This window comes from Musa acuminata, chromosome BXJ3-7 (genome assembly GCF_036884655.1).
Source record: "Musa acuminata AAA Group cultivar baxijiao chromosome BXJ3-7, Cavendish_Baxijiao_AAA, whole genome shotgun sequence".
Lineage (NCBI taxonomy): Eukaryota > Viridiplantae > Streptophyta > Magnoliopsida > Zingiberales > Musaceae > Musa > Musa acuminata.
In genome coordinates, this window is record NC_088355.1 from 6,833,196 (window position 1) to 6,858,318 (window position 25,123).

Below are 25,123 nucleotides of genomic sequence, written 5' to 3' on the forward strand. Positions count from 1 at the left end.
CTATATGCCCCAAATCTATTGCTCTGCTAATTGATCATACTGATTAGGTAAGCTTAGATAGCGTCACGTCATCATCGTAGAGTGAGTTCTCGTTAGATAGCAAGCTGAAATGTCACATTTCAGTTTTGTTCATCCCATATATCAATACTAAGTTAATTCTGATATCGTGTATTACGATTCAGTTCGACGAGAAAAAAAAGACTCGTTAACTAGAATGCTTATAACCATGTGGTTTGACACGATGAGATCGATGTCTCATTAATGTCAATGGACGCCCGATACTAGATCAACTCTAATATTGTTTATCGTGATACGGTTCGATGAGATAACTAGCTTATTAATTTGATAAGTGATCTGATTCGCTTATGTCGAAGTTACCGATCGTACATCTATTAATTCCTTCCTTATAACTAAATTTGGAGATATTCCATATAGATTTTAGAAAAAAAACAAAACCATGAATGGAGCCAAGAAGAAGGTAAAGCAAGCTGCAAGCAACGATGGAACAGAAATCCCGTGCGGGCAATGCTCCATTGTTTCTCACCTTTGGTACTGTAATCGGTGCACACAACAAAAATGTTGTGCATCCAAAGCAGTCCGGCTTTTGATGATTCAAATAATAGTGTCTTGTGGCCAATTTGACGGCATCCGCAGATCCATGTGGTCCAGATGTTGGATGATACAGGAAATAAGACGAGAGAGTACGGCAAATTTGGACGCAGACTTGTTGGAATCCAAAGGTCGTGTATGTATGTATGTATACATTACGTTCCCAAAAGTGCCTTTCCAAGTTTATATAGCAGCAGTGGTTTCTTCGTGGGTACTGCTGCGTGCAGGAACATGACATACATTACAGATGAGTAAGAGGGAGAAGAAAAAATCTGTCCTTGAAGGTGAATGTTTGTTGTTTTCGATGCTGCTCGAAAATATGTTTGTCTTGGTTGCATGCATGCATGTGGAAAGATAAAGGAGGAAGAAAGAGGCGGAGGAGGAGGAGACAAAACTCCCACTGAATGTCCACCTAAAGGCTGAGCTACTATTACACTCACAAAAATAAATGTTACATCCTTTTAACTGAATTTTGTACACCAAATATATCAAGAAACTCCTTTAGAAAATACACAAAGTAAATATTTATGTGTGAGACAGAGATTGAAATAATCAAGAATTAGCTCATTCAAGAAGCAGGAAATTATGTCTCCACCGGTGCAAATATGTTTACTGAAATGTAGTCATCTTAGCATAAGCTACAGTGTTTCGATAGGGTTGGTTATTCTACATAAAGTGTACATGGAAAAATATAGCATTACACTGAGGGTTTGCAAAAAGCAATCCAAAGGAATGGCAATGATGCAGAACCTTTATGCACTACGTATATCTCAACTATTTCAATACAGCTTCAGTTCAACATGACTGACTACAAATATAATACAGCAGCTGGCTTTATACAATCAGGGGAAGTACCCTAGAAGAATAGTATGAAATGAATTGGTGGACAATAGTATGGGAAAATTTGAAAGCCAAAACTATGAACGGCGCACAAAATGGAAAACTACATACCAGAAATCAACATAGGGCCTCGGATAAGCTATCATATAGTTTGAATGGTCAATGATGGGACTTTCTTGTGCAACCTCCCTCTTAGCTGCATGATCTTGGCATCCACCCTTGCAGTAAAACCAATCTTAGTCTTCTGTCTGGCTTTGGTCTTCTCCCTCTTCCACATACGCTGGTCCTCCAAATCCTTCTTGTAGTATTTGATTTCCTGAATCACATGGTGATCCAGTGGATTGAGGGCCCTCTGGTAGGAGATGTGGAGCAGATATGGTATGTTGCAGACAGAGATAACTAGAAGTGTCACAGCCCAATACATGGGTGCCGGTCCGAGTGCTTCCACGAGTATCTGGTAGGCATTCCCAGAAAGGGTCGATGTTCCATATGCAAGCAAGAAGAGGTACCATGTAGCAACACTGCCCCACACAAAGAGATGCTGGATCCATGTGAAGTGGCTCATGATAAGGGCAATTTGTACATTGACAGCCCAGATAATGCAGGTGAACATGGTCGTTCCGATGGCAGCCATATCAGCAGTCTGTCCCCCTGAGCGGAATGACCGACGGAAGAATATACCAATGTTGAGGAAATATATGATGATGGATGTGTAAAGGCCATTGAACATCCAACCGATGATCCTATACCAATCAAAAAACAGGTTCCTTGGTCCTTGCTGGTACAGTGCTGGGAACTGCAGAAGATGTAGCTACCACGCAATTAGATAGGTTCCAGATCATAACCGAGGTGCATAATAAAAGATCAAATTTCGATAAAGACATTAGACGCGTAAAAGATTGGTTGATAGTATTAGAAAGGAATCCTAAGAAATTTGTGAATCTTATTCTAACACTCAAGGATTGAGAGCATAAGATTGTGGTTAGAGAAAAACATTGAATAAGCATACCTGCAAGCATACTTCAGAAGAGACATCTTGCTCGAAGACTCCTAATGATATGACCGGCAGTGAAGTTAGAACAACATTAAACAGAAGCATGTACCAGTCATCATACACCGATTGCCCAGAGAAGCCAGTATATGCCTCAAAGTAGAATATTGTTAAGCCGAAAGCTATGTTTTTATAGAAGAAATAACAAATCTGAAAGCAATCCAAAGAAACCGAATCAGTAAACAGCAGAGCCATGCGCTTGGTGCAAAACCACAAAATAATTGTCCCTCTTTTTCTCACCATGAGTGCTATCCTCTTATAGCACCAGTGGCCATGCACAACAAGAAGTCGTTCAAGAAATCTGAATTGTGAAATGGAGAAATCGCTAGCCATCACAGCCTGTAGGAAGTCAAACAGTCATGAAGACTTAGAAAATTGCTCAACCTGTAGGTGATTAGGACATCTTAAAATGTTGGAACTTGACAAACATTGAAGTTTACAGAAACATCAATTACATCATTTCACAAACCTGCATTCCTTCTACGCCACTAATACCAACACCAATATCAGCCTCTTGAATCATGCCTACATCATTTGCACCATCGCCTATGGCCAAAGTAACTTTTCCTGTACCTTCTTTTACCAACCTAGTGACCTAACGCAAGAGAGGAACTTTTAACAACTTGATGGAAACTTGTGTAGCAATTTTTTATGAAAGTCAAGTGCATGAATGGAAGATGTCTTATGGTACCAGTGCTTTCTGCTTAGGGGAGACACGGCAGCATATGACAGATGCGCAATCGACTGCTAGACTCAAAAACTGATTCTTTACATCATCCTCTAAGGCGTATGTTAGTGTCTTTCCATCAATTATTAGAGCAAATGCTGCATAGGGGTCCTTCTCCAGCTTGATCATTTGGCCAGCGTTAGTTATTTGCATCAAAATGTTCTCTTTTGCTGCCTGATCAGTCATCAAACATAATTACACAGCCTACCATAAAATCAACTTTCTTCATAGAAGAAGAGTAGAGATGTAATCAAATGCATATAATAAAGAGGCACCTTGTTTGCATCCTGTGTCAATAAGTCATTGCTCACAGTGGATAAGCATATTTGTTTCATCCCTGGCCTAAGCAAACTGCAAGCATATCTGCAAAGAGAAATAACATTCGACATAGTATTCCTAGTGAAATTAAATAATACACAACCCCATCGATAATGATAGGTGTTAAGCTACGTGAATGACCAGAGGCATACCCTATATTAATTGCAGTTTCGATCTTATCACCTGTCAGAACCCAGATTTTGAGACCAGCTTGTGCCAACTTGTCTATACACTGAGGAACCTGTAGAGGAGGGAGTGAATAGTCAGAGGAAGTGAAGGACCAGCAAATTGGTAGTAAAAAACAAAACAAGCCAAAAGCCTTACTCCTTTCTGTAATTTATCTTCCACAGCGGTTGCGCCAACAAGAATTAATTCCCTTTCCATAATATCAGAGATTCGCTCAACTTGAGCTTCTCTATCGGGTCCGATAGTGGTTTTTGCTTTTAGAAACTCTGTGTTCCAAGCAGAATATTCAGACTCGTCCAGCACCCTATATGCCAGTGCCAATGTCCGCAAGCCTGCTTCCCCATATTCATTTAGATGCCTGCTTGTATCACTCTCATACAATCTTCCGTTTTTCGATAGTCTATCAAAAATGATGCTGCTCAAGAAAATAATTTGAAGCATCAAAGTGGTGTTATAATGGAAGTCATATACCATATGCATCAGATGATTTATGAACATGAATAGACAAACATGTATAGATAATTGATATTTTCACAAAGGTATTGATACATCAATAACCAATATTGTAAACCCGATTAATAAAAGAGTCGTACCTGTCAGCCCCCTTGCAAAGAAGAAGAATCTGCCCACTCTCGTAACGCACAACTACAGACATTCTCTTCCTTTTGCTGCTGAATTCCAATAGATTGAGAATCTTGAACTCCCTGTAACATAATAAATGATTAAGTTGCCAAAAATCCACATTAGAGATAAATGGTAACCTACTGATCACAACATATGTATGAGTTATGACCTTTCCACAGGTTCCTCAGAAGGAGAATACTTTTCCCTGATGAATACACTAGTTTGAGTCCGCTTACAAAACTCAAACCCAAATTCCCTAGCTGCAACAAGAAATGCTCCTTCATCTGGTGATTCAGCTTCATAGGTGAATCCACCAGTACCCTCATTTGGCTCAGGAATTGCTGTGTGACACAGAGCAAGTATTCTGAAGAACATAAGAACGGTGTCGGCCATGGGTTCCTTTGTCCAGTTTCCATTCAATAGGCGGTCATCTTCGAAACTGAAGCCTTTTATGACAGGCTTTCGTGGCTTATCAACCATGCTAGGAATCCCATTTACCAACTCAATTTCTGATGATTCATAAGCACCCCGATTATCCTCCCAAAGATCTCGAGTGCCATTTTGGTGCTCAGGAGTACCAGAAGCTTCTGTTTCCATCTGCTTTGAAGCAGCAATTTCCACTTCACTAGAACGGACACCATACGAAACTCCAGCAATGGAACATTTCAAAAAGTCCATCTGATTGCAAGTCAAAGTACCCGTTTTGTCTGACAAAATCGTGTCGACTTGCCCAAGCTCCTCATTTAAGTTTGAAGTTCGAGCTTGTGCAGGATTTCCTGTCTCCTCATCATACATGAGAGCATCACGGTTGATGAATGTCGCTTGCAAGACCTTAACAACTTCAATAGAAACATAGAGCGAAATAGGTATCAGATATCCATAAAGTATAAGAGCTGTGACCAGATGAAAAACACCAGATAACGCTGGCCTTGATGGATCATACAAGCTTGATGTATCATCTGGTCGCAAGTACCACCAATCCGGCATCTTGTTTTTTGTTATCACAGCAAACCCAATTGAGCTAATCAATGAAATGAGTACGAGAATTGTAAAGAGGACATATATAATTTTATCCATTTTCTTCTCGATTCTGCTCCTCTTAGAGGGTGAACTGGTTGCGTTTTGCATAACTTTGCTGTCATGACCAGTGAAGATAACCACCCCATAGATATAAGTGGTGTTCCTAAGCTTTGAATCTCTCAGCAGAATCTGATTTGGCTCAAGCGCATAGACCTGTCGCTCGTACTCAAAGTTACCCACAAAAGTGTAGAGATTAGGATTTGGGTCTTCGCAATTTATGGTGGCTGTGAAGTCTCTGAAGGCCTCATCGTCATCCAAAGCCAAAGTCACCTCCAGAGATCTCTTGACCTTTAAATTTGTCTCGCCGTCCAAATTCATAGTCTCCACGTAGCATATCCCGTCTTCGTAGCTCGATGACAGTAGAAGCAAATCAGCGGGAAAAAATTGGTCCTTCTCCACCTTCACGATATCCCCAACCCGAATATCCTGCCATTGCTTGTAGCCAAACTGGCCCTCCCCGTTGTGGACACTGACCTTCCGGCTGTTGACTTTCATGTCTTGAATAAATCTCCGCCAATCTTCCAGTGCCTCTTTCGCCATACTCAGCCCGACAACAAAGGCCAGAGGCGCAATCATGCTCACCGGAGTGAATGGAGAGACAGGGGTGAGGGAGAGGACTGCGGCGAGGAGAAAATAGATATTGGCTACGCGGCGGAACTGCTCAAAGAGGGCTTTCGGGAGGAAAGTGATAACGTTGTACTTGGTGGTGGTGATGTAGTTGTTGCGGTAATCGAGGGGCTTCTTGCGATGGAGCAAGGGTCGGTTGCAGTGGACAATGCGGGAGTAACCGGGACCTTGGAGGGAGGAGGGTTGCTCATCATCTAATAACACGGTGGGGCGGACGCAAGCGAAAGAATAGAGCTTGCTCCACCGGAGCCGATCCCTTTTCCTTCCTCTCCGTGCCATCGCTCCTTCCCTGAGGTTTGCTATCGGCTCAGCCTAGACACGGCCGTTCCCCATTTTCCCAAAGCTGGAAGCTTTCTCTCTAATCTCCAACAACAGCGCGCGACTTCCCCTGGCCAATTTGTTCCAGCAATCAAGAACGTTTACCAGAATGTTGGGCCGACAAAATTCCAGTTAATATCTGAAAATTTCCACATTAATTTAACTAAGACCAATTTAGAGCTCTTCCTACTCATTAGAAAAGCAGCTGAAAAAGATCGGCGGCGAGTATTCGAGCTGAACTCAGAGGCATCAAGAATTAGGGCGTGCACTAATGCTAATTCACGGGAAAAGACACCGAAAATCCAAATCTTGCAGCTCGAACCGCAAACCTCGACGCAGAAAAGCCAATGGGACGAAAAATTCACCATGCCATTACTTGTGGATCTGCAAATTAGACGAGAAACTTGCGGCGGGTCGTTCCGCCCACGATTCGTCCCACCATCAAATCCATAAAAGAAACGAATCCCACGAGAAGATATCAAGAAGCAAATGGAGAACACAAGTGAGGAGGCCGAGAAAGACGGATACGGGTTCGAAGAGATCCAAGATTCAGCTCGACGCGAAAGAGAAAGACCAAACCGCACCTGGAATCACAGCCGAAGGCCGTCCAAAATTCCAACTTTGCCAGGACCACAGACCGTCCGATCGGCCTCGGAGACCGTGCGCCGCGCAGATCCCCTCCTCCTCGACGAGCTACGAGCGGGCGAAGATGGAGGAGACTAGACAGGAGGCGACCGGGATCACCCAGGAACGGGGCTTTGCCGCCTTCTCGAAGCGCAACGCAACGAGTTCTCGGTCCTTTGCTCGTCCCCCGGGTCTCATTGCTGGGAGTCCTCTATATCCTCTGTTCGCGACGCGAGCTCATCGAAACTAATCACGCAAAGGGTGAGCTGCGACGAAGGAGCTCGACCAACGCACACGCTTTCGTTCCTACCCACGACACGTATACGGGGAGGCAACCCGGGACCCGCCTATTCGCCGGCCTTCCTGACTACACGTGGCGGCCATGGAACCGGATCCGGTACAAGACGCCAAGCACGGCAGTCAAGTCGGAAGACGGCGTGGAATTTGCCGCCCGTTTATCTGCGACGCCATAACTACGCATTTCTCTTACCGACACAGTTACCGGGCCCGTGATTGGAGGTAACATCTGAATATAGTCAAGAAACCCCAATCATAATTCAGGTATAGAAAACGAGTACATTGAGAATGGTAAAGTTAAGGAGATCAAATGGGGAGAAAAGCGTCATTAAGCTAAATGATGACATGTAAGCAGATGAATATTTATTATGAGTGAGGGTTAAAGAGGGGATGAAGTCGTCCATGGTGGGTGTACATAAGATAGCTGTTCTTGGTCATGGAAATGGTAATGGTAATGGATGGAGACCGATCGGTTTCAACAAGAGAAACTAGTGAGAGAAATTTCTTAGAAATCGATTGCGTTGAAAACCACAAACATATTGAAATCAAACAAAGAATGGGGGGAGCGAGTATTGGTCGAGCACCCACCCCACTTGAAGAATATGAAATCAAACAAGTTGCATAAAAGTTTGACTTCGATATATGTGTATAAGATAATTTTCGAGAAAAACCTTTTTTTATTTTTTATTTTTGGGTGTTGTTTAGTAAACACATTCTAATTTTAGAATTTCATAACAACGTCCTTGTCTTGCCTAATAATAGAAATATCTTAGTATTTATCTATTGATTGATCCATAGAGTGAATCGATCCGGTTATAATATTTTTATGTTATATTATAATATTTTTTTAATAATATTAAAAAATATTATAATATAATAAAAATTAGTGTACTATAGTATTTTCGTGATATTGCTGAAAATAGGATAACACGATCTATAATATAAAAAAATGCTATAATATATTTTTATATTATGTTATAATTTTTTTTAGAATTATTGAAAATACTATAATACAGTGTAAAAATATTGTAACTAGATTGGTTAATCCTATGGATCAATTCATAGGAAAAGAAGTAGATGACTAATTATCAAATTATGGATACTTCTTCAAGTATTAGACGAAAAAAAAGAGTGATGTTAGAAAATTCTAAAAGCGGAGCACTTCATTAAAAAATATATATATATTAATAATTTTTTTAAAGAATTAATCCTATATATATATAACCCAATTTTGTTTGGTATGGATGTAGTTGTTCTAGAAGCCTTAAATTCAATAATCTTAAATTGTACTTGATGGTATAAATTATTGGAATTCACGAGCAGTTTGGATCATCGAATTTAGTATCATTAATAAATCAAAATATAGAAAGTTTTCTTTTTGATGTAAGGGAAAAACAGGGTTTAATTATTTTATAATTACTTAATATATCTATAGATGAATCTAAAAACAACACAAAAATAATATTTATTATTTACGTGAGAGGGTACATAAATTCATGCTTGAATTAGGTTGATTTAATATAATTTTATCTTATTCTTGGAAGATGATGAACAAATATCAAAGGATGGATGCTGATGTGGTTTGATTCATCAAGCATGATCAATGGCCATTTTTTTCTCTCTCTTGAATGACATAACATTCACAATTTGGATCAACATGTTAGCCATGATCCTTTCAAGTTGACGTTGACCATGTTATCAATTCTTATCAGATCCATTGTTTTGGTAGAATATAGGACAATTATTTTTTATTTATATTTTATTGATGATGATAATTACTTATGGATTATAAATCCATAATAAATTCATGATATTGATGGATTAGAAGAGAGAGAGAGAGAGAGAGAGAGAGAGAGAGAGAGAGAGTTAGTCATGCAGATGGAATAATATTTGAGGTTCATGCAATAGGGGAAGGGTGTTTGTTGGTGCATGTCATTGCCATGGTGGGGGCAGCAGATGGGTGTTCATCCATCTTAGTCTAGCTTCAAAGAGATGGGTTGTGTCCTTCTCTATCATGAGGAACTCAGATTCCTTGTGGGTAACATCATCATGATGGGATTGGACAAGTGCTTGAAATATGACATGATAGGAGGGTGAGTGACACCAAGAAAAAACACTTTTTTGATTTATAAGTTTGTCGATGAATTAGTTTAGATTTGTGGCGATATTTTTTGAATAGAATGGCTTCAAACCAATTAAGATTAATCTATAAGAAATTGATAATCTAAAAGCTTTGATGTGCTAAGTTATAGGTCATATTTAATGCACATTATTCGATTATTTCCCTCCTTATCGACTCGATCAACCTTTTAAGTTGTTGGGTAGATTTATAATCGAAGATGTTGTCGACAAGAGTATGATATTTGTAGACTTTGAATTCAACCTTAGGAAATTTCTCAAGAGTCCATAACAGATTGCGTGAAGAATGAATAATTCGATGTGTTCAATGTTTGATTTGATCATTTGCGTAGTGCTAAAGACAATGTGCAATTCAAAGGCACTTAATATTAGATTACATGAATTCTAATAAGATCTAGAAGTTGATTGATCTGAGTTTTGTCTTGTGCTTCCGTGTAACGTCAAAGGAATCCTTCTTTTTCTTCTCATTAGAACATCATACTGGACATCGTCAAGAAAAGGCAGCACATCTCATGGAATAATACATTGCTTTGGAAAAGAGATGCTGAACAAAACAAAAGGCAGCCATGTCGGAGGGTCAAGCTTTCTCTACAACCTTTCTAAGTGAATGACAAGAACGTTGACGACATCTAAGAAAATATATTCGATGAACTCCTTTTGTTATACTCTTTCGACATAATATTTATCGACTTAAAAAAGAATCAAAGGATGATAAATAAATTATCAACTATCATATGCGGGGAGGAATCAACCAATATATCATCATGTCAAAAAGAAAAATATTCTCTCAAATGATCTTGATACGTGAAATCTTTTTCGACCATCAAATTGTTTAGGATTCTTGTGCTACGGAGAGCCCATTCTCAAAGTATAAAGAGGCAAAGGTTTTGTAAAACTAAACATTAATCTTATTTCTCCATATCATTTTTACAACATTTTGGAGTGAGTTTTAAGTTGATAACAGGGGGAGAAAAATAGATTTACGGTGCACATCTATTTCTTAACAATACTTTTTGTTTCTCCAATCCTAGCATCGACATATAAGGGCTTGAGCTAGGGTTGGATGGTTGTGTATAGGCTGCGTTTGCAAAGAAATAAGAAATATATTCATGTGACATAATTGAAAAAATAAAAAGGATTATATAGATTTATATTAAATCAAATCCATCACATCAATAATATAATATAAGGTATGAGGGTAAAGAAATAAAAAAGAAAAATAGAAGTTTGATGGCAATAAAAGTATAAGTGTTAATTTTAATCTTTAAAAATTAATCTTTTTATTCACTTGGAATTCAAGAAGTCAAACATCCAATCTAGTTATGGTCTAAACCACAGTTGTATGTTTAGTGATGTTAAGGAGATTAGAATATCGTAAGGAGTCATGTGTATTTAAAAAATCCTTCCGATGCTCAAATTAGTAATACAATAAAAACATGTTATTGACCAGTAATTTTAGATTTAAATTAAAGTAATTTAAGATAGTTTCATAAGACTCGTTTGAAGTGTCATATATTATAATTATCATTATTGTGATGACTATTTGACTCCTTGGATCGATATATTGAATTAATAGATATCTAAATGAATCTCGAGCTCATAATAATATAATATTCAAATATCCTATCCATATGTTAAATTTCCTATTTATGTGTTTTTGTGATCAACGAATACATCGAGTAAACCATATATGGTTGAGAACACCGTTACCGATTTTAGCTTTCCTCACCATTTATTCCTGTTATTGTATCCCTCATCACATCTCATTCGTTATTAGTCGACTCAAGTCTTTCACCCTAACAATTTTCATTGAATAATTCAGGTTAAAAAGAAAAAGATAAAAAAAAGTCATTAAAAAACAGAGTAAGTAGAAAAAAAAGAGAGGACGATTTCCCAAGAAAATACTGATATTTTGAGTATTTTCCAATGGATACCCCATATTTTTTTCCTAAATTAATATATTTAATTTAAAAATATCCAAAATACCCATCACTAACTTTTTTCACTCTTTTTAAATCAGTTTTAAACTATTACCGTGTTTTTATTTGGCTTGTTTATAATATTTTTTTAATAACTTTTATAGTATTTTTATTGAGATACTAAAAACACTATAAACATTATTGAAACACTACAAGTGACATCAAAGTTTGATTTCCCCATTCTAGCCGGTGTGCTAGTCGACCAACGACATGGCACATGCCGTCTCATACTAGTATATCAATACATGATATATTAGTTTGTATTAATATACCAACATATGATACACTGGTATGTATTTGTGTTTTGATGAGAAAGAACAAAATATTGAAGAGGAAGGTCTAACGGAGGAATAGAGGGGAGAAAAAAAAGGAGAAATAAGGAAGAAGAAAAAAAAAAAGGAGAAGAGAAGAAATGCAACAATGGTTACGAAATAATAGTAGCGTTGAAAGGGGGTAACATTGAATGGGTATCGTAGCGATGAGAAGAGCCCTAATTTATCTTTTTTTTAATGTTGAATTGGACTTGGCCCATCACATTTTTATTTTTTTGTTATTTTGATTCGAATAACTTGATGATCCACGGTCCGACAAGACAACATCACCTAAGTTACATCGTTTCAAAGGGTAAAACAATTCTCGAGTGACATTATAATATCCAAATAATTTAGACTTATGATTTTATTATTATTATTTTAGTGACATTATATTATACCTTTTTTTATTTTCATTGTTCATATATTATTATAATATCATATTTTTAGACTTGTGGTTGGTTTGGTTGAGATTAGGAATCATTTGAATCACATGCTATGTTTTCAAGTAGACTTTATAGTATTTTTATTATGTTGATCAAAATATTATAATAAATTAATTTTTTTTAATTTTTATTTAGTGATGTTGTTGATAAACGATTATAAACATCTATTTAAATCAAATAATTTCTAATACATTTTAATTTTATTTGATTCATTTATAATATTTTAAAGTAAAATTTATGTTATTTTTATTATAGTAATCAAGATACCATAAAAGATAAAAAAAATTACGGAGCAATTTAGGCTTTTTTAAATTAAGATTATTATTTGAGAAAATCAAAAGGGAATACTGAAAGTAATATCCAAAATACGTATATTTTATAGGAAAATAAACGCTTTAAAGGATTTAAACCCCTTTTTTCCCTTTAAACCCTTCCTTTGTCACCATTTCATATTAAGCCATCCGACGACGCCCTTGTGTATTTACAATCATGAATTCCTTTTCTTACTCGCCGACGTTTACCCTATCATCTACCTGCCTTGTGAACTCACCCAGCTATGGCCCCAAAAGTGAGTCACACAAGCTTTCTCTCACAAGGCAGTTAGAGGTGACGCGGTAAACAAAGACGAGCATCGGAAGAGGCCCAAATTTAGAAGGAAAAAGAAGGGAAATATCGTAAATTTACAATATTGGCCTTGGACGGGCCGCGTCACGCGCCGGCCTCTCGGAGAAGCGGCACGAGGCCGCCGCCGAGGTGGAGCGCCATGAGCCCCTCGAGGCCGCCGACGGCCGCCCCGCCAATGAATAGCGCGGGCATGGCCTCCGCCGCCGCCGGCCCCGGCGCGGTCTCCCCCTCCTCCAGCACGATCACCGTGGGGTGTGCCCCCACCGCCTCCAGCAGCCGCCGCATGACGTGGGCCATGCAGCACCCTGGCCGGCTGAACACCACCACCGGGCTCTCCCTCAAAAGCCGTTCCATCCTCCTCTCTGGCGCTTCGCCCCCGTCGATCGTCAGCGCCCCTCCCAACCCAAGTCCCCCCTGCGTCGAGCTCGCCGCTATCTCCATCGCCGGAGATCGCAAAGAGAACCACCCACCAAGAAGAGCCAACGGAAAAGGAGGTTCGATGGAAGAGGGACGGAGACGAACCGTCCAATTTATACCATCAGAAGCGAGCAAGGAAGACAAGATCATATGGGGCGGAGGAGGCGGTGCTGTCCGGGGTCACGTGGTAGATGACGTCACCGCCACTGTGACGGCAAACAGCAGAGAGAGAGAGAGAGAGAGCGATAATGGGGTACGCGCGATGGCGTCACCTCCACACCGCGCGTCACAGTAGCCCCGTGGACGTCCCGGATCGTGACGTCAGGTGCCCCCCAATCGACACGTGCGATGCGACGGGCTCCACGCGCGCGTAGAAGACGGTGGGGGCGGTAAATGCTCGGCCGCGCTGATTGGTCGCCGGATGGACGGTGCGGATCCGATCACGCTCGACGTCGTGGACGACGCAACGGGAAAGCATGTGGGCTTTTGATGAGATGCGCCCGACGCTTTCGGCGCACACAAGTTTGGACCAATGGGCGGTCCCAACGTGTGATTCCGACGACGTCATCCATGGGGGTAGGCGTTGCTTGTGGGCGACGGATCCGGTGAAAGCGGGTGGGATCGTTGACGTGGATTGCCGTGGTGGCAAAGGTAAGCAGGTAGCTGCACCCATTACTTCCGTACTCATTTTCCCTCTCACCAAGGACATCGGTGGGACCCGATTATCTGTGTATGGGTCCCACATGGGTTCCCAACCACAGCGGAGGTAATCGTATCGGGGTAAGTGTGCGTCTTTGATGACACTTGTAGTTCCTTTAAGTTACTATAATATATATATATATATATATATATATATAATATTTGTTCAATTATGTGTATTGTCTCTCTCTAGACGTCATATTGACTAAAATGTCGGTTTCAGAACATTTATAGTATTTCTATGTTTTTAGGGTTACAATTACCCACAAGCAAGGAAAATGTGTTTATTAATAATATATACAATATTTTCCAAACTCATCAATGCATCAGTAACAGAAGCGTAGACTCCTGAACAGTTCATAGTTGTTCCTCATGATGAGTGAGACACTGTGCCATTCTTTTAGTGCTTTGAGTACTTGTATAGCTTACTAGGTCGGGGAGGAGATGCATGCAATGAAAGATGATGGTGGGAGAAAACTGGGCACGTAGAGAGCCACCACAATGCACCAAACCAGTGGTTCCACTTGACCACATGATGATAAATAAAATAAGACCCTACCCTAATTAATTGGTGACAATTAACCCAGTTTTGACTCATGCACATGCATGCATTGGCTATCAAACACCAATAATGAACCCTAGTTCTTTATTTCCCAAGCTTGCAAGGATCAATAATACTCAATAAATGTTGCTTTTATGACAAGGAAGATAAATGAGTAATATATTCATTGTTGTAACATTCTAGGATCTCCAACAAAATAATGTATAGTCTATGATTCTATTGAAATCCATTCACTAATTTCAGATTCAGCTATATGTCTGAACTATTGGAAATTTGAAAGAAAAATATTGGTTTGGTGATAGGTATCATCTAAAACATATTTATCTCTTACCACTATTATCATCTTTAGCAATATAAGGTTTGTGTTTAGAAAGAGTGATTTAATACTTTTAAATACATTCAGATGCGATATTGACACTAATTTCACTGCTATTGATCTTAAATAGCCTTTCAACTCTCTTTTCCTCACGTCAATGTGAGTAAAAAGTATTTCTATACTATCTACAATGCTATGGAAATAGGTTGACCTTACTGTTCTAAGGTCAAAGAGGAGAGTTGTTTGGATGCACATAAATGCCACGTTAGGGTCGATTGGCAATTGAATACTAAGTTCATTAGATGTGATGTATTTCCTTGGGAGTGGCTTCAATTACGCTGTGGAAATTGTAATTTAATGAGTCTAATCAGCAACAACTGTTGGGTGATTCGTGAGAGATGCAAATACAACGATAATAATAAAACAATAAAATTATCAATTATAATTATTTGAGATCGACACGATGGATTCTATGTTATTATTGAAATTAGTAAAAAGTCGTAGATAAATTTTTATTCAATTCTTTTTAAGTCTTTTTTTTTATCTCTCTTCATATCATTCATATTAATTATTTTATCTCTTTCTATTATAACTTCCAGATGTTTTCTCAATAAATATTTATATTATCTCAAATAATTTTCTCTTATCTTATATTATATTAAAGCGATATATGATTGTTGATGAATAAATATATTTATTTTCTTATCTTTCCTAGTTATTTTATATATCCATCTCAATATTCTTACCTTGGCAACATAAATTTTTTTGTATATATTTTTTTTCTAATTACCCAACACTCAAATTAATAAAATTATATTTTATTAATTTATTTATTTTTAGAGTTACTAAAATTATATTTTATATATTCAGTCTTAGTTTTGCTTAATCAAAATCTTCAGTTTTTAAGGCTTATCTCTATGACTCAAATTTATAATTAATTTTACTTAGGCTCCTATTAATTAAGATAATATTTTTGTTAGTAGGGAGGTTTATTAGGTAAGTAACTAGTAAGTTCATTCATTATTAATATGAAACGTTAGAAATTTAATGTGGATTCTAATTAAATCAATTTTTAGATATATTTGTTTAAAGTCTTATCCTATTTTGATCTCTTTCTCAGTGTCTCATGACTCATGATTTTAATTTATGTATAATTTGGATAATTTTATATATTACCCTTGTTTTTGTAAATTGGCATTAAGAAATTCTTTCTTCATTCATAAGACATCTTATGAATATTATGATTTTATTAAATAAGCTAGCTAATCAAACTATTTTCTTATCTCCTAAACTATTTTCTATTTTTATATTTTTTAATATATCTTTTATTTCATTAACTCTAATTTTTTAAATAAATATATATTTATTAACTCAACCACTATTATTTATCATTAAATCAAAACCTTTTATGGAATATTTATTAAATAATTTATAAAAATAATTTTATCATCTTTTCTCATACCACCATCTAACTCTTTTTAAGGTTACACCTCAACCTCGAATTTCATCAATAATATCTTTTGTTAACTTCTTAATCTTATTAGTTATCATAGTCCAAATATTATTAATATTATCCTCGTCTAAGTTTCAAATTAGCTCTCTTTCTATATTATTCTTAAAAATATTTATATTATCATCTTTAAAATTTCACCAAATAGTCATATTAAGTTTTTCAAATATTTTTTTCTTCTATATTTCACAGTAAATATCTAATGTCATCAACCTAACTTTACAATTCTTACAAATAACTTTATCTACCTTTCTAGTGAGAAAAAAAAATTATCTAGTTATAGTTGTAACCATTCTTATAAGTAATTAAATATTTATTTCTTTTTTTAAAGTGAGTATTTATAATTATAAAATCAAACAGAGTTATAAAATCTAAACTTATACCACCATCTTCATTTCTTACTAAAATACCCATTTATATTTACTATATGTTTTCCCTACATGATAATTCAAATTTCCTCCAATTATAGGTTTTTCGATTATAAACATTCCTTAAATGATATCATCTAAGCTTTTTTAAAATTTTATTTTGGTTTGATTATCCAATCTGACTTAAGGGACATAAGCATTAATAACATTCAAAATATTTTATCCTTTCATAAATTTTAGAATTACAATTCTATCTTTTTAGATATTATTCTTAAGATCCTTATAAAAAATAATCCCTATACCATTTTTGTGTTAAAATTTTCCAATATATCAAATTTTAAATATGGTATTATCAATATCTCTAGAACTTTTTCTTATTTAATCTCTTGTAAATAAATAATATTTATTTATTTTTAGTCATACTAAGTTGCTAATATAATTCTTTATTCTTGAACTAATTTTGTTACTTCTATTGATCCAAAATAAAAAGATAACTCTTGCTTGACATCAATTCAGGCATCGATGTGATGAGTCATTTTTGAAGGACCTATTGTTTATAATTCGAGATATATAGATGATGAAGAACGTTATTTTTAGATGATGACGTAGTTCCACTGAGATTTAGTTGAAATGAATGTTCATAACATTTGATATAATTTTACACTAATTGAATGTGATTTTAACTCTCAATCTTTTTTAGCTTGGCATCGACATTAACGTTATAAATTGGAATATACAAATGACAATAGGAAATTGAGATCTCTAGGTCTTTTTTGATCAAAATTTTTCTTTATTCTTTTTTATTTATAATGAATTGGATTACTTCCAAATAGGAAGGTTCACTGCAAGAGTTTGACTATATTCATATTAAGGACTTTTAATTTTACTAAAATTCTCATACCAACTTCTATCTACCCACAAAATTTAATTTAATTTGCTATTTCTTTTAGTCTCAAGTCTTATAATACTACTTGATCATTACGACGAAATGAAAATATTTAACTTCATCAATGATGTAACAGGTGGAAAATTTGAGTAAGTTTTTTTAACCATGGTTAGCAATGCTATTATAAATTCTTAAGTCATTAGGTGTACATCTAATGCCACAAAGTTTTGGAGATTGACAACACAAGCCATTTAGTCTTTCACTTTCTATTTTTCATTTTATGTTACATATACTTTTTAAATTATGTTTATATATTCTGATAATGTTGTTTGTTCTTGTTGTTATTATTAATCTCATGTAGACCATATAATTGCTATTTGGCACCCCAGCATTGAAACATTATATTTATCATTCATGAAACATGACAGCCTAAAGGTAATTAATTATTGTGAAGCATTCATAAATGATCTAATCAATTGGACCTCAGTTACTCCAACTTGCCATTTTGAGTGAGACAAAGGGGAATATAGTACATGTCCTTGACCTATATACTTGTCATACATAACATTTCAATATAAACCTAATCTATTTAACTATATTGCCAATCTGATTTGAACCCAAGAGTGCAACTTAGCATATAATCCACTCATTAGCCCATAAAAAAAGTGGTCCATAATTACACCCTTTGATTAATTGTTGATTTGAACCCAAGAGTGCAACTTGCTTGCATCTTAAATTGCCATTCCATCATCCACTCAATATAATATATATATATGTATATATATGTATATATATATATATAGCACTAGGGAGAGATTTTTCTTGGTTGTATCAAAGAGTTTACATGAAGCAAAGCCATAAGAAGTCAGTGTTGGTGTCCTCATTGTGGGCTAATTTTTGCACTAAGAAACAAAGTGGTGAGGTTAATTATGACCCCACCTCTCACTTAATCACCATTCCTTTTGTATTATATTCTTACTCTGCCGCCTATCCCCATGTTTTGACTTTAGGGAGCTCAAATTGTTCATTAATTATTTCCCAAATCACATCCATTTCAGCATCTCATCTTCACAACCTCATCTCCTTTGTCTTTAATTAACACCGAATGCTTTGGTGGGGACATAAATGCATTCATTAATAGTTTCCCACTAAGCTTCACATGCAAACAAAATGACATTCAAGCCAATTAAAAATAATGTGTATAAAATTGATTCCATTTATTAGCTGATAAACAATCAACTCCAAGCAGTAGAGCATTAGAAAAGTGCTGATAAACATCCACTGTCACAGTTCATCTTAATCTTTCTTATTTTTCTTCTTAATCTCTATTTTTTTTTACGTAGCATAATTACATATTATCCATGTAGTTCACTATGATTAGCATTTCGATCCTTATATTTTAAAAAATAGCATAGGGTTGATATATTTACGAGAGTGAAATATTTAATCATAATTCTTCTTACGTCGTTAATTTAATCGATAAAAAAATCATATGTGTTATCACGTATGAAAATGATAAAAATATAATTTGATTATCTTTTAAATTATTAATTTTATATAAACTTTTTGCCTGTAACCCGTTGCACTCGTTCACTCATCGCACTTGCTTGCCCGATGTTTGCCCGAAGTAAACTCTTTGACATCAAGGTGCGACGGGCGAGCGTCGAGTCAACAAGTGCGACGAGCGATGAACGAGAAGCTTATATAAAATTAATAATTTAAAATATAATAAAATTATAATTTTATTCTTTTCATTAATATACGTGACAATAATATGTGATTTTTTTCTTCGATAAAATTAACGATGCAAAGAGAATTAAGATTAAATATTTCACATTATTTTTTAAAATATAAGATTGGAATACTAATCAGAGTTAATAATTTTTTTTTTTTTACGTTCTCATTTTATACGGTGTACGGTATCCTATGGATATCGCGCCGCACAACGGAAAGCGGTATAACGGCGGGATATGGAAGACAACTATCTCACTGCCGCCCCCGCGTTCTCCGTCTCCGACAACAGCCGCAGCGTCCACTTCGCCGGCGGCGCATCGCCCGACCCCGCTGCCGATGTGGAGGCCCTCCGCCGCTTATCTGACAACCTTGGTGCCGCATTCGAGTCGCCGGACTTCGAGTTGTTCGCCGACGCCCGCATCGCTGTCGAGGACGGCGGGGCGCCGGCGCGCGAGGTCGGAGTCCACCGGTGCGTGCTGTCCGCGCGGAGCCCCTTCTTTCGGGAGGTGTTCGCGGAGCGGGAGGGGGCGCTGGCGCCGGTGAGGCTGGAGCTGTCGAAGCTGGTGAGCGGGTTCGTGGTCGGCTACGACGCCTTGGTGACGGTGCTCGGGTACCTCTACAGAGGGAGGGTGGCGCCGCTGACCAAGGAGGTGTGCATGTGCGTGGACGAAGAGTGCCGGCACGAGGCGTGCCGGCCGGTGGTCGATTTCATGGTCGAACTGCTCTACGCCTCCTTCGTCTTCCAAATCTCCGAGCTGGTCAGTCTTTTCCAGGTGACCCTTTCTTCCCTTTTGCTGTTTCCTTCTCAAGGTGGTTGTGGTTTTAGGTGGGTGTCAAGAAATGAATCATGATAAAAATGCGTTCTTGATGGAGTCTTGGTGGATTGATGGGCGGTCAACTTCATCCAAACCTCATCTGAGGGTACTCTGATCATTTCTTTAGGCTATCCGTCTGTTTCTTGTCATCTGGTACTTAATTTGCTGTCTTGAAGATGTACGTTTTCTAGTCATATGAGCATAAACTACAACTAGGAGGACAGATCTTCCTGGTAATGTATGAGGTGTTATATGCTAGCAATGATAGATCTTTCTTACTGGCCAAGATCCTGCGATAGGTCCTCTCTTTGCAGCGACATCTTCCAGTTGGCTTATGCAAACTTTACATCATGTAAAATTATGGGAGTCTACAGAGACAAAACACAACTACAATTTTTACAACATATATAACCATTTCACTTCTGGCTTCTCCTCTGTTTGACATCTTCCAGTTGGCTTATGCCAACTTTACATATCACCTTCTTAAATGAGTTGTTATTATATTTGATTTTGTCTAAGAAGAGAAATTAAAACTTAAGATGATGAACGATATCATAAATTTTTTGATTGGTTTTCGTACAATATTTCCAGGATTATCAGAGCATGTTTTAGGCCTCTTATTGTGATCTTAAACTAGCTCTATGAGGCTGTCATCTTGATGCAATTTTTCTTGATGTCTTGTCACAACAGCTGAGTTTCTAATTCCTTCATTTTTTTACTGATAGTCGTATCATAGATTTGTATGCTTATTTGTTAGGACTACTTTCAAATGATGGTCAATGACCAGTTTTTTCATTGCAGCGACACCTTCTTGATATTCTTGACAAGGTGTCTATAGATGACATTCCGGTAATCCTATCTGTCGCTAACCTGTGTGATAGCTCTTGTGCCAAATTATTCAACAAGTGCATAGAGATTGCAGTTAAGTCAGACCTGGACATCATTACGCTTGAGAAGACAATGACTCCTGATATTGTCAAGCAAATCATGGATTCACGCTTGAATTTGGGAACAGTAGGACCTGAAAGCATCAATTTTTCTGATAAACGTGTCAAGAGAATACATGGGGCTCTCGATAATGATGATGTTGATTTAGTAAGAATGCTGTTGAAGGAGGGGAATACAACACTAGATGATGCATGTGCTTTGCATTATGCAGTGGCATATTGTGATTCAAAGGTTACAACAGAGCTATTAGATCTTGAACTTGCAGATATTAACCATAGAAACATCAGAGGCTATACAGTGCTTCACATTGCTGCAATGCGTAAGGAACCCAAGATCATTGTGTCGCTGCTAACAAAAGGAGCTAGACCTTCTGATCTAACACTAGATGGAAGGAAAGCAGTTCAGATCTCAAAGAGACACACCAAGTCCATGGAGTACTTCAAGTCAACTGAAGAAGGACAAGCATCTCCCAAGAGTCGTTTGTGCATCGAGATATTAGAGCAAGCTGAAAGAAGAGACCCGCAAGTAGGAGAAGCTTCTGCTTTTCTCGCAATAGCTGGTGATGACTTGCGGGGAAGATTACTATACCTTGAGAATCGAGGTGATCTCATTTGTTTCCTACCTAATATTATCTTGCTTTTTTTCTAATAGTCACAGAGCTTTTTCTCCTTTGTGCCCTACTAGATTGAACATAAATGAGCAATTGTTAATTATTTACACCCAAATTATGTTGTGGTTTTCAATTCACTTCTAGGCAGCTAAGGCTTTAGTGTGTTCAATTTTTTATCATATTGTCTTCATGAGCATTAAAATCTAGAATCATCAAGTCTCTGAAGCATCAACAAATGCTTGCAAGAAAAAGCAATCTATTATAAAAAAACTTAATCTCTTTAGCAGATCTTCCCATGAAGTATCATTTAGCCTGGGATATCTGTTCCAGCTATGTCAACCTATATTGAGCAATAGACTGCAGGAAAGAAAAATTATGACTTTGTAGATCGGCAAATATAGCATGATCAGATGAAAGTAGTCAGTGATGTTGGAAAGAATGATTAATGATAATTTTTATCAGCATCATGATCATTATCATTTCGTTATTATATAGAGTCAGGAGGGATCAGAAGATAAAGATACATGATAATCAAATCTGAAAAAGAAGTGTCTCCTTGTCATATAGGCATGTGTATATTTTTGTTGCATTGGTTCATGAATTTGTTTGTTTGTCTATGTATTATCAAGGCTGTGATTTTGCATCAAATATTTATCCACAAGTATGGCATTACTCGATCCTTTGGTGCCTAATGAGAAAATTGACTTTTTTAGTTTTTGAGATTTTTCAGACCCATAGCTACTAAATTGTTTTCTTTTTCTTTAATTTCCTTGCTTCTTGAGTGCTTTCATATGTGCCTGGAGGTAATTTATGTCTTTGCAACACTTTGTTGAATGCAAAAGAACCTGAGTAACACAATAAATTAGTTGTGTATATCACATGACTTCATCATGTGAATGATTTTATTATTTTTTCTTTCTTTTACACCTTGGTTTTAAAGGTAGCTACTTTTGTTGCATGTATATCCTTTCATCTTGATTGGTTTTTTGTGATCTTACTGATGATGCAGTAATGCTACTTAAAAAGGTAATTATCTATTGGTCATCACCTTAAGACATGGTTGGAGTTATATTTTGTGATTTATATTGAAGCATATTCAGTCTCTTCCGAAGCTACAAAATTGGTATTTCAATCCTTTTCAAGTACGCTTACAATTGGATATTCAACTTATTGAGTTTAAAAAATGAGTTTAGTTGTCAACAAAATTTTAGAAATTACTTTAAAAAATATATTCTATCACTTTTGTTTTATTGAGCTCAGCATGATCACAAACAATGTGTACAAGTTTCTGTTCCGTTTTCAATTCTTCTAATCAAACCTCCAATTCAGATCGTCATTGTGTGATGCATGAGTACTTCCTAGTCACATCTACGTCGCCTTTGTTGGATGCTTTCAAGTAATGTATTTATGTAATCGCAAGGTTTTCTGTGGTCGAAATCTATACTTACACTGCTGCAATCTTAGCTCTTGTTGCATATCTTGTTGTATTTTGAATTATAAGATGCTAATTAACAATATGTATGATTGGTGTAACATTAGGCAGATCCCTTTTTTCCAACTTAGTTTTCAAGAAATTCATATGCTTAGGGAGGATGCTTAGTTTAAAGATCATAATTATGGTGAAAAAGTTAATGGTTTACAATACCGTACCGTACCGCTCGGTATGGGTGGTATATCAGTACACCTTAGTGTATCGTGTGTCAGTATGCTCAGTACAGCTCTGTACGTACCATACCGATAGTTGATCGGTACATCAATATGGTATGGTATTCAGAACCTTATAGAATTCTAGCTATTTACTCCATAGCACCAACTCGTGACCTTGAAATTATTATGTAGCATATAAAATTTTAGAATTTGTTCATTATACATTTGTTTTCTCTAATTTATTTTATTGTTTTGTCACTGTGCAGTCACTCTTGCAAGATTATTATTCCCCATGGAGGCAAGGGTTGCCATGGACATTGCTCGAGTTGATGGCACATTAGAATTTACCTTAGGGTCTACTACTAGCCATTCTACTGGAAATCAAAGAACAGCAGCGGATCTAAATGAAACACCATTCACGATCAAAGAAGAGCATCTAGCACGTATGAGAGCACTTTCCAGAACAGGTATTCCTTCAAGCATTTTGTTCCATTTTCGAAGTCTTTTCATAGCTTGATCCTTTCAAGTCAAAAAATATATCGTTAGCTGCGAGTAACAATTCATAATGCGACAATCAAGTTGATGGTTCAAAATGCAATGTGGTGGTAGATAATCTGAAAGATGAGGTGAATCTTACTGATGTTAAATACTTATTAGTAAGCTAAATGAAGGTTTAAGACTAGTGCTCTTCGACAAATTTAATGAGAAACAAAGCTTGTCATAATCATCTGAAAAGTTTACCTTTCATTTAAATTACTGTTTTCCTCTATGCTAGACTGAATGAGGCACATTACTTGCTACAATCTTTTGAAAAATGTGGCTTTTATTTGACTTAAGTTCCTCTTTCATTCAATCGAACATGGTAACAAGTTGGTCAGATATCATTTCACACTGTAGTGTTAGTTTCATACTTCTGTAGCTGATTCATCATGCAATCGATAACCTTCTGTTTGTATGAGATAAGTTGAATCGACTGGCATATCGAGAAAACATTGTAATATGCCATATTTTTCTATTTTCTGGTTAGTTTTCTGGATTCTAAGTGCCCTTCAACATTCAACTGATATAAGTCGATAATGGCACGTAACAGTGGAACTCGGGAAGCGCTTTTTTCCCCGGTGCTCAGCGGTTATCAATAAGATCATGGATGATGACTCGACAGATTTTGCTTATCTTGAGCATGATGCATCAGAAGAGAAGAGGATGAGATTTTTGGAACTTCAGGATGCCCTGTCGAGAGCATTCAGCGAGGACAAGGAGGAATTCAACAAGTCTGCTTTGTCTTCCTCATCATCATCAACATCGGTCGGCATTGTACCAACACAAAGATGATACATTGTGCTGTATCTCCTACATTTCCTATGGCTTCCTTTTGCTGACTCCTGCACTGGGAACATTTTGTTCTTGGTCCTGCTGTAAAATGTATTTTGGTGTGATGGATCTGTTCTGTTTCAAATTTTGTCCTGGAATGCTTCACATTCTATTTAGTCTCTTGTATAAAGGGTCTCATGGCTGACAACATTTGTACGACTGAATCATTTGAAGAATTTTTCGGTGGTTGGCTACAGTTTCAGTATCTGCATCTGTGGCTTCTTCGATCAGCTACTGCTCAAATTCCATGGAATTGCTTGCGCTCAAACACATTGAAACTGTAAACAAAGATACAGCTTCTCTCTGTAAAGAGCCACAGCGAAGCAAACATAGAGGACAGCCTTTGATCGCGGGACTCTCATGGTCGATCCTTAGCTGCTCAGCTCGCTATCTTAGTTTGAACGGAGAAGGCAAACCAGCGTGCGGTTGTTGGGCCGGTT

The 25,123-nt window shown here is 37.0% G+C and overlaps 3 protein-coding genes across 4 annotated transcripts; 1 reads left to right on the forward strand and 2 right to left on the reverse strand.

The window, feature by feature from the left end:
* Window positions 1-1,348: 1,348 nt before the first annotated feature.
* On the reverse strand, window positions 1,349-7,240 carry LOC103991225 (phospholipid-transporting ATPase 6). Of its 2 annotated transcripts, none has more exons than XM_009410589.3 (11): window positions 6,965-7,240; window positions 4,525-6,450; window positions 4,325-4,435; window positions 3,870-4,146; window positions 3,698-3,786; window positions 3,503-3,590; window positions 3,192-3,401; window positions 2,970-3,095; window positions 2,741-2,839; window positions 2,459-2,650; window positions 1,349-2,245 (listed from the first exon to the last, which is right to left on the reverse strand). In XM_009410589.3, exons 2-11 carry the CDS (start codon window positions 6,339-6,341, stop codon window positions 1,592-1,594), a joined length of 3,663 nt encoding a protein of 1,220 aa, XP_009408864.2. In that variant the 5' UTR covers window positions 6,342-6,450; window positions 6,965-7,240; the 3' UTR covers window positions 1,349-1,591. The 2 variants fall into 2 exon arrangements, with proteins under 2 accessions (XP_009408864.2, XP_009408865.2); XM_009410590.3 differs by having other exon boundaries at window positions 4,525-6,519.
* Window positions 7,241-12,803: 5,563 nt separating this feature from the next.
* LOC135642475 (glutaredoxin-C7-like) lies at window positions 12,804-13,302 on the reverse strand. Its single transcript, XM_065158653.1, has one exon. The coding sequence runs from the start codon at window positions 13,239-13,241 to the stop codon at window positions 12,885-12,887; it is 357 nt and encodes a 118-aa protein (XP_065014725.1). The 5' UTR covers window positions 13,242-13,302; the 3' UTR covers window positions 12,804-12,884.
* Window positions 13,303-19,499: 6,197 nt separating this feature from the next.
* On the forward strand, window positions 19,500-24,799 carry LOC135642860 (BTB/POZ domain and ankyrin repeat-containing protein NPR1-like). Its single transcript, XM_065159344.1, has 4 exons — window positions 19,500-20,065; window positions 20,909-21,656; window positions 23,579-23,779; window positions 24,403-24,799. The coding sequence occupies exons 1-4, from the start codon at window positions 19,529-19,531 to the stop codon at window positions 24,642-24,644; spliced, it is 1,728 nt and encodes a 575-aa protein (XP_065015416.1). The 5' UTR covers window positions 19,500-19,528; the 3' UTR covers window positions 24,645-24,799.
* The last annotated feature ends 324 nt before the right edge of the window (window positions 24,800-25,123 follow it).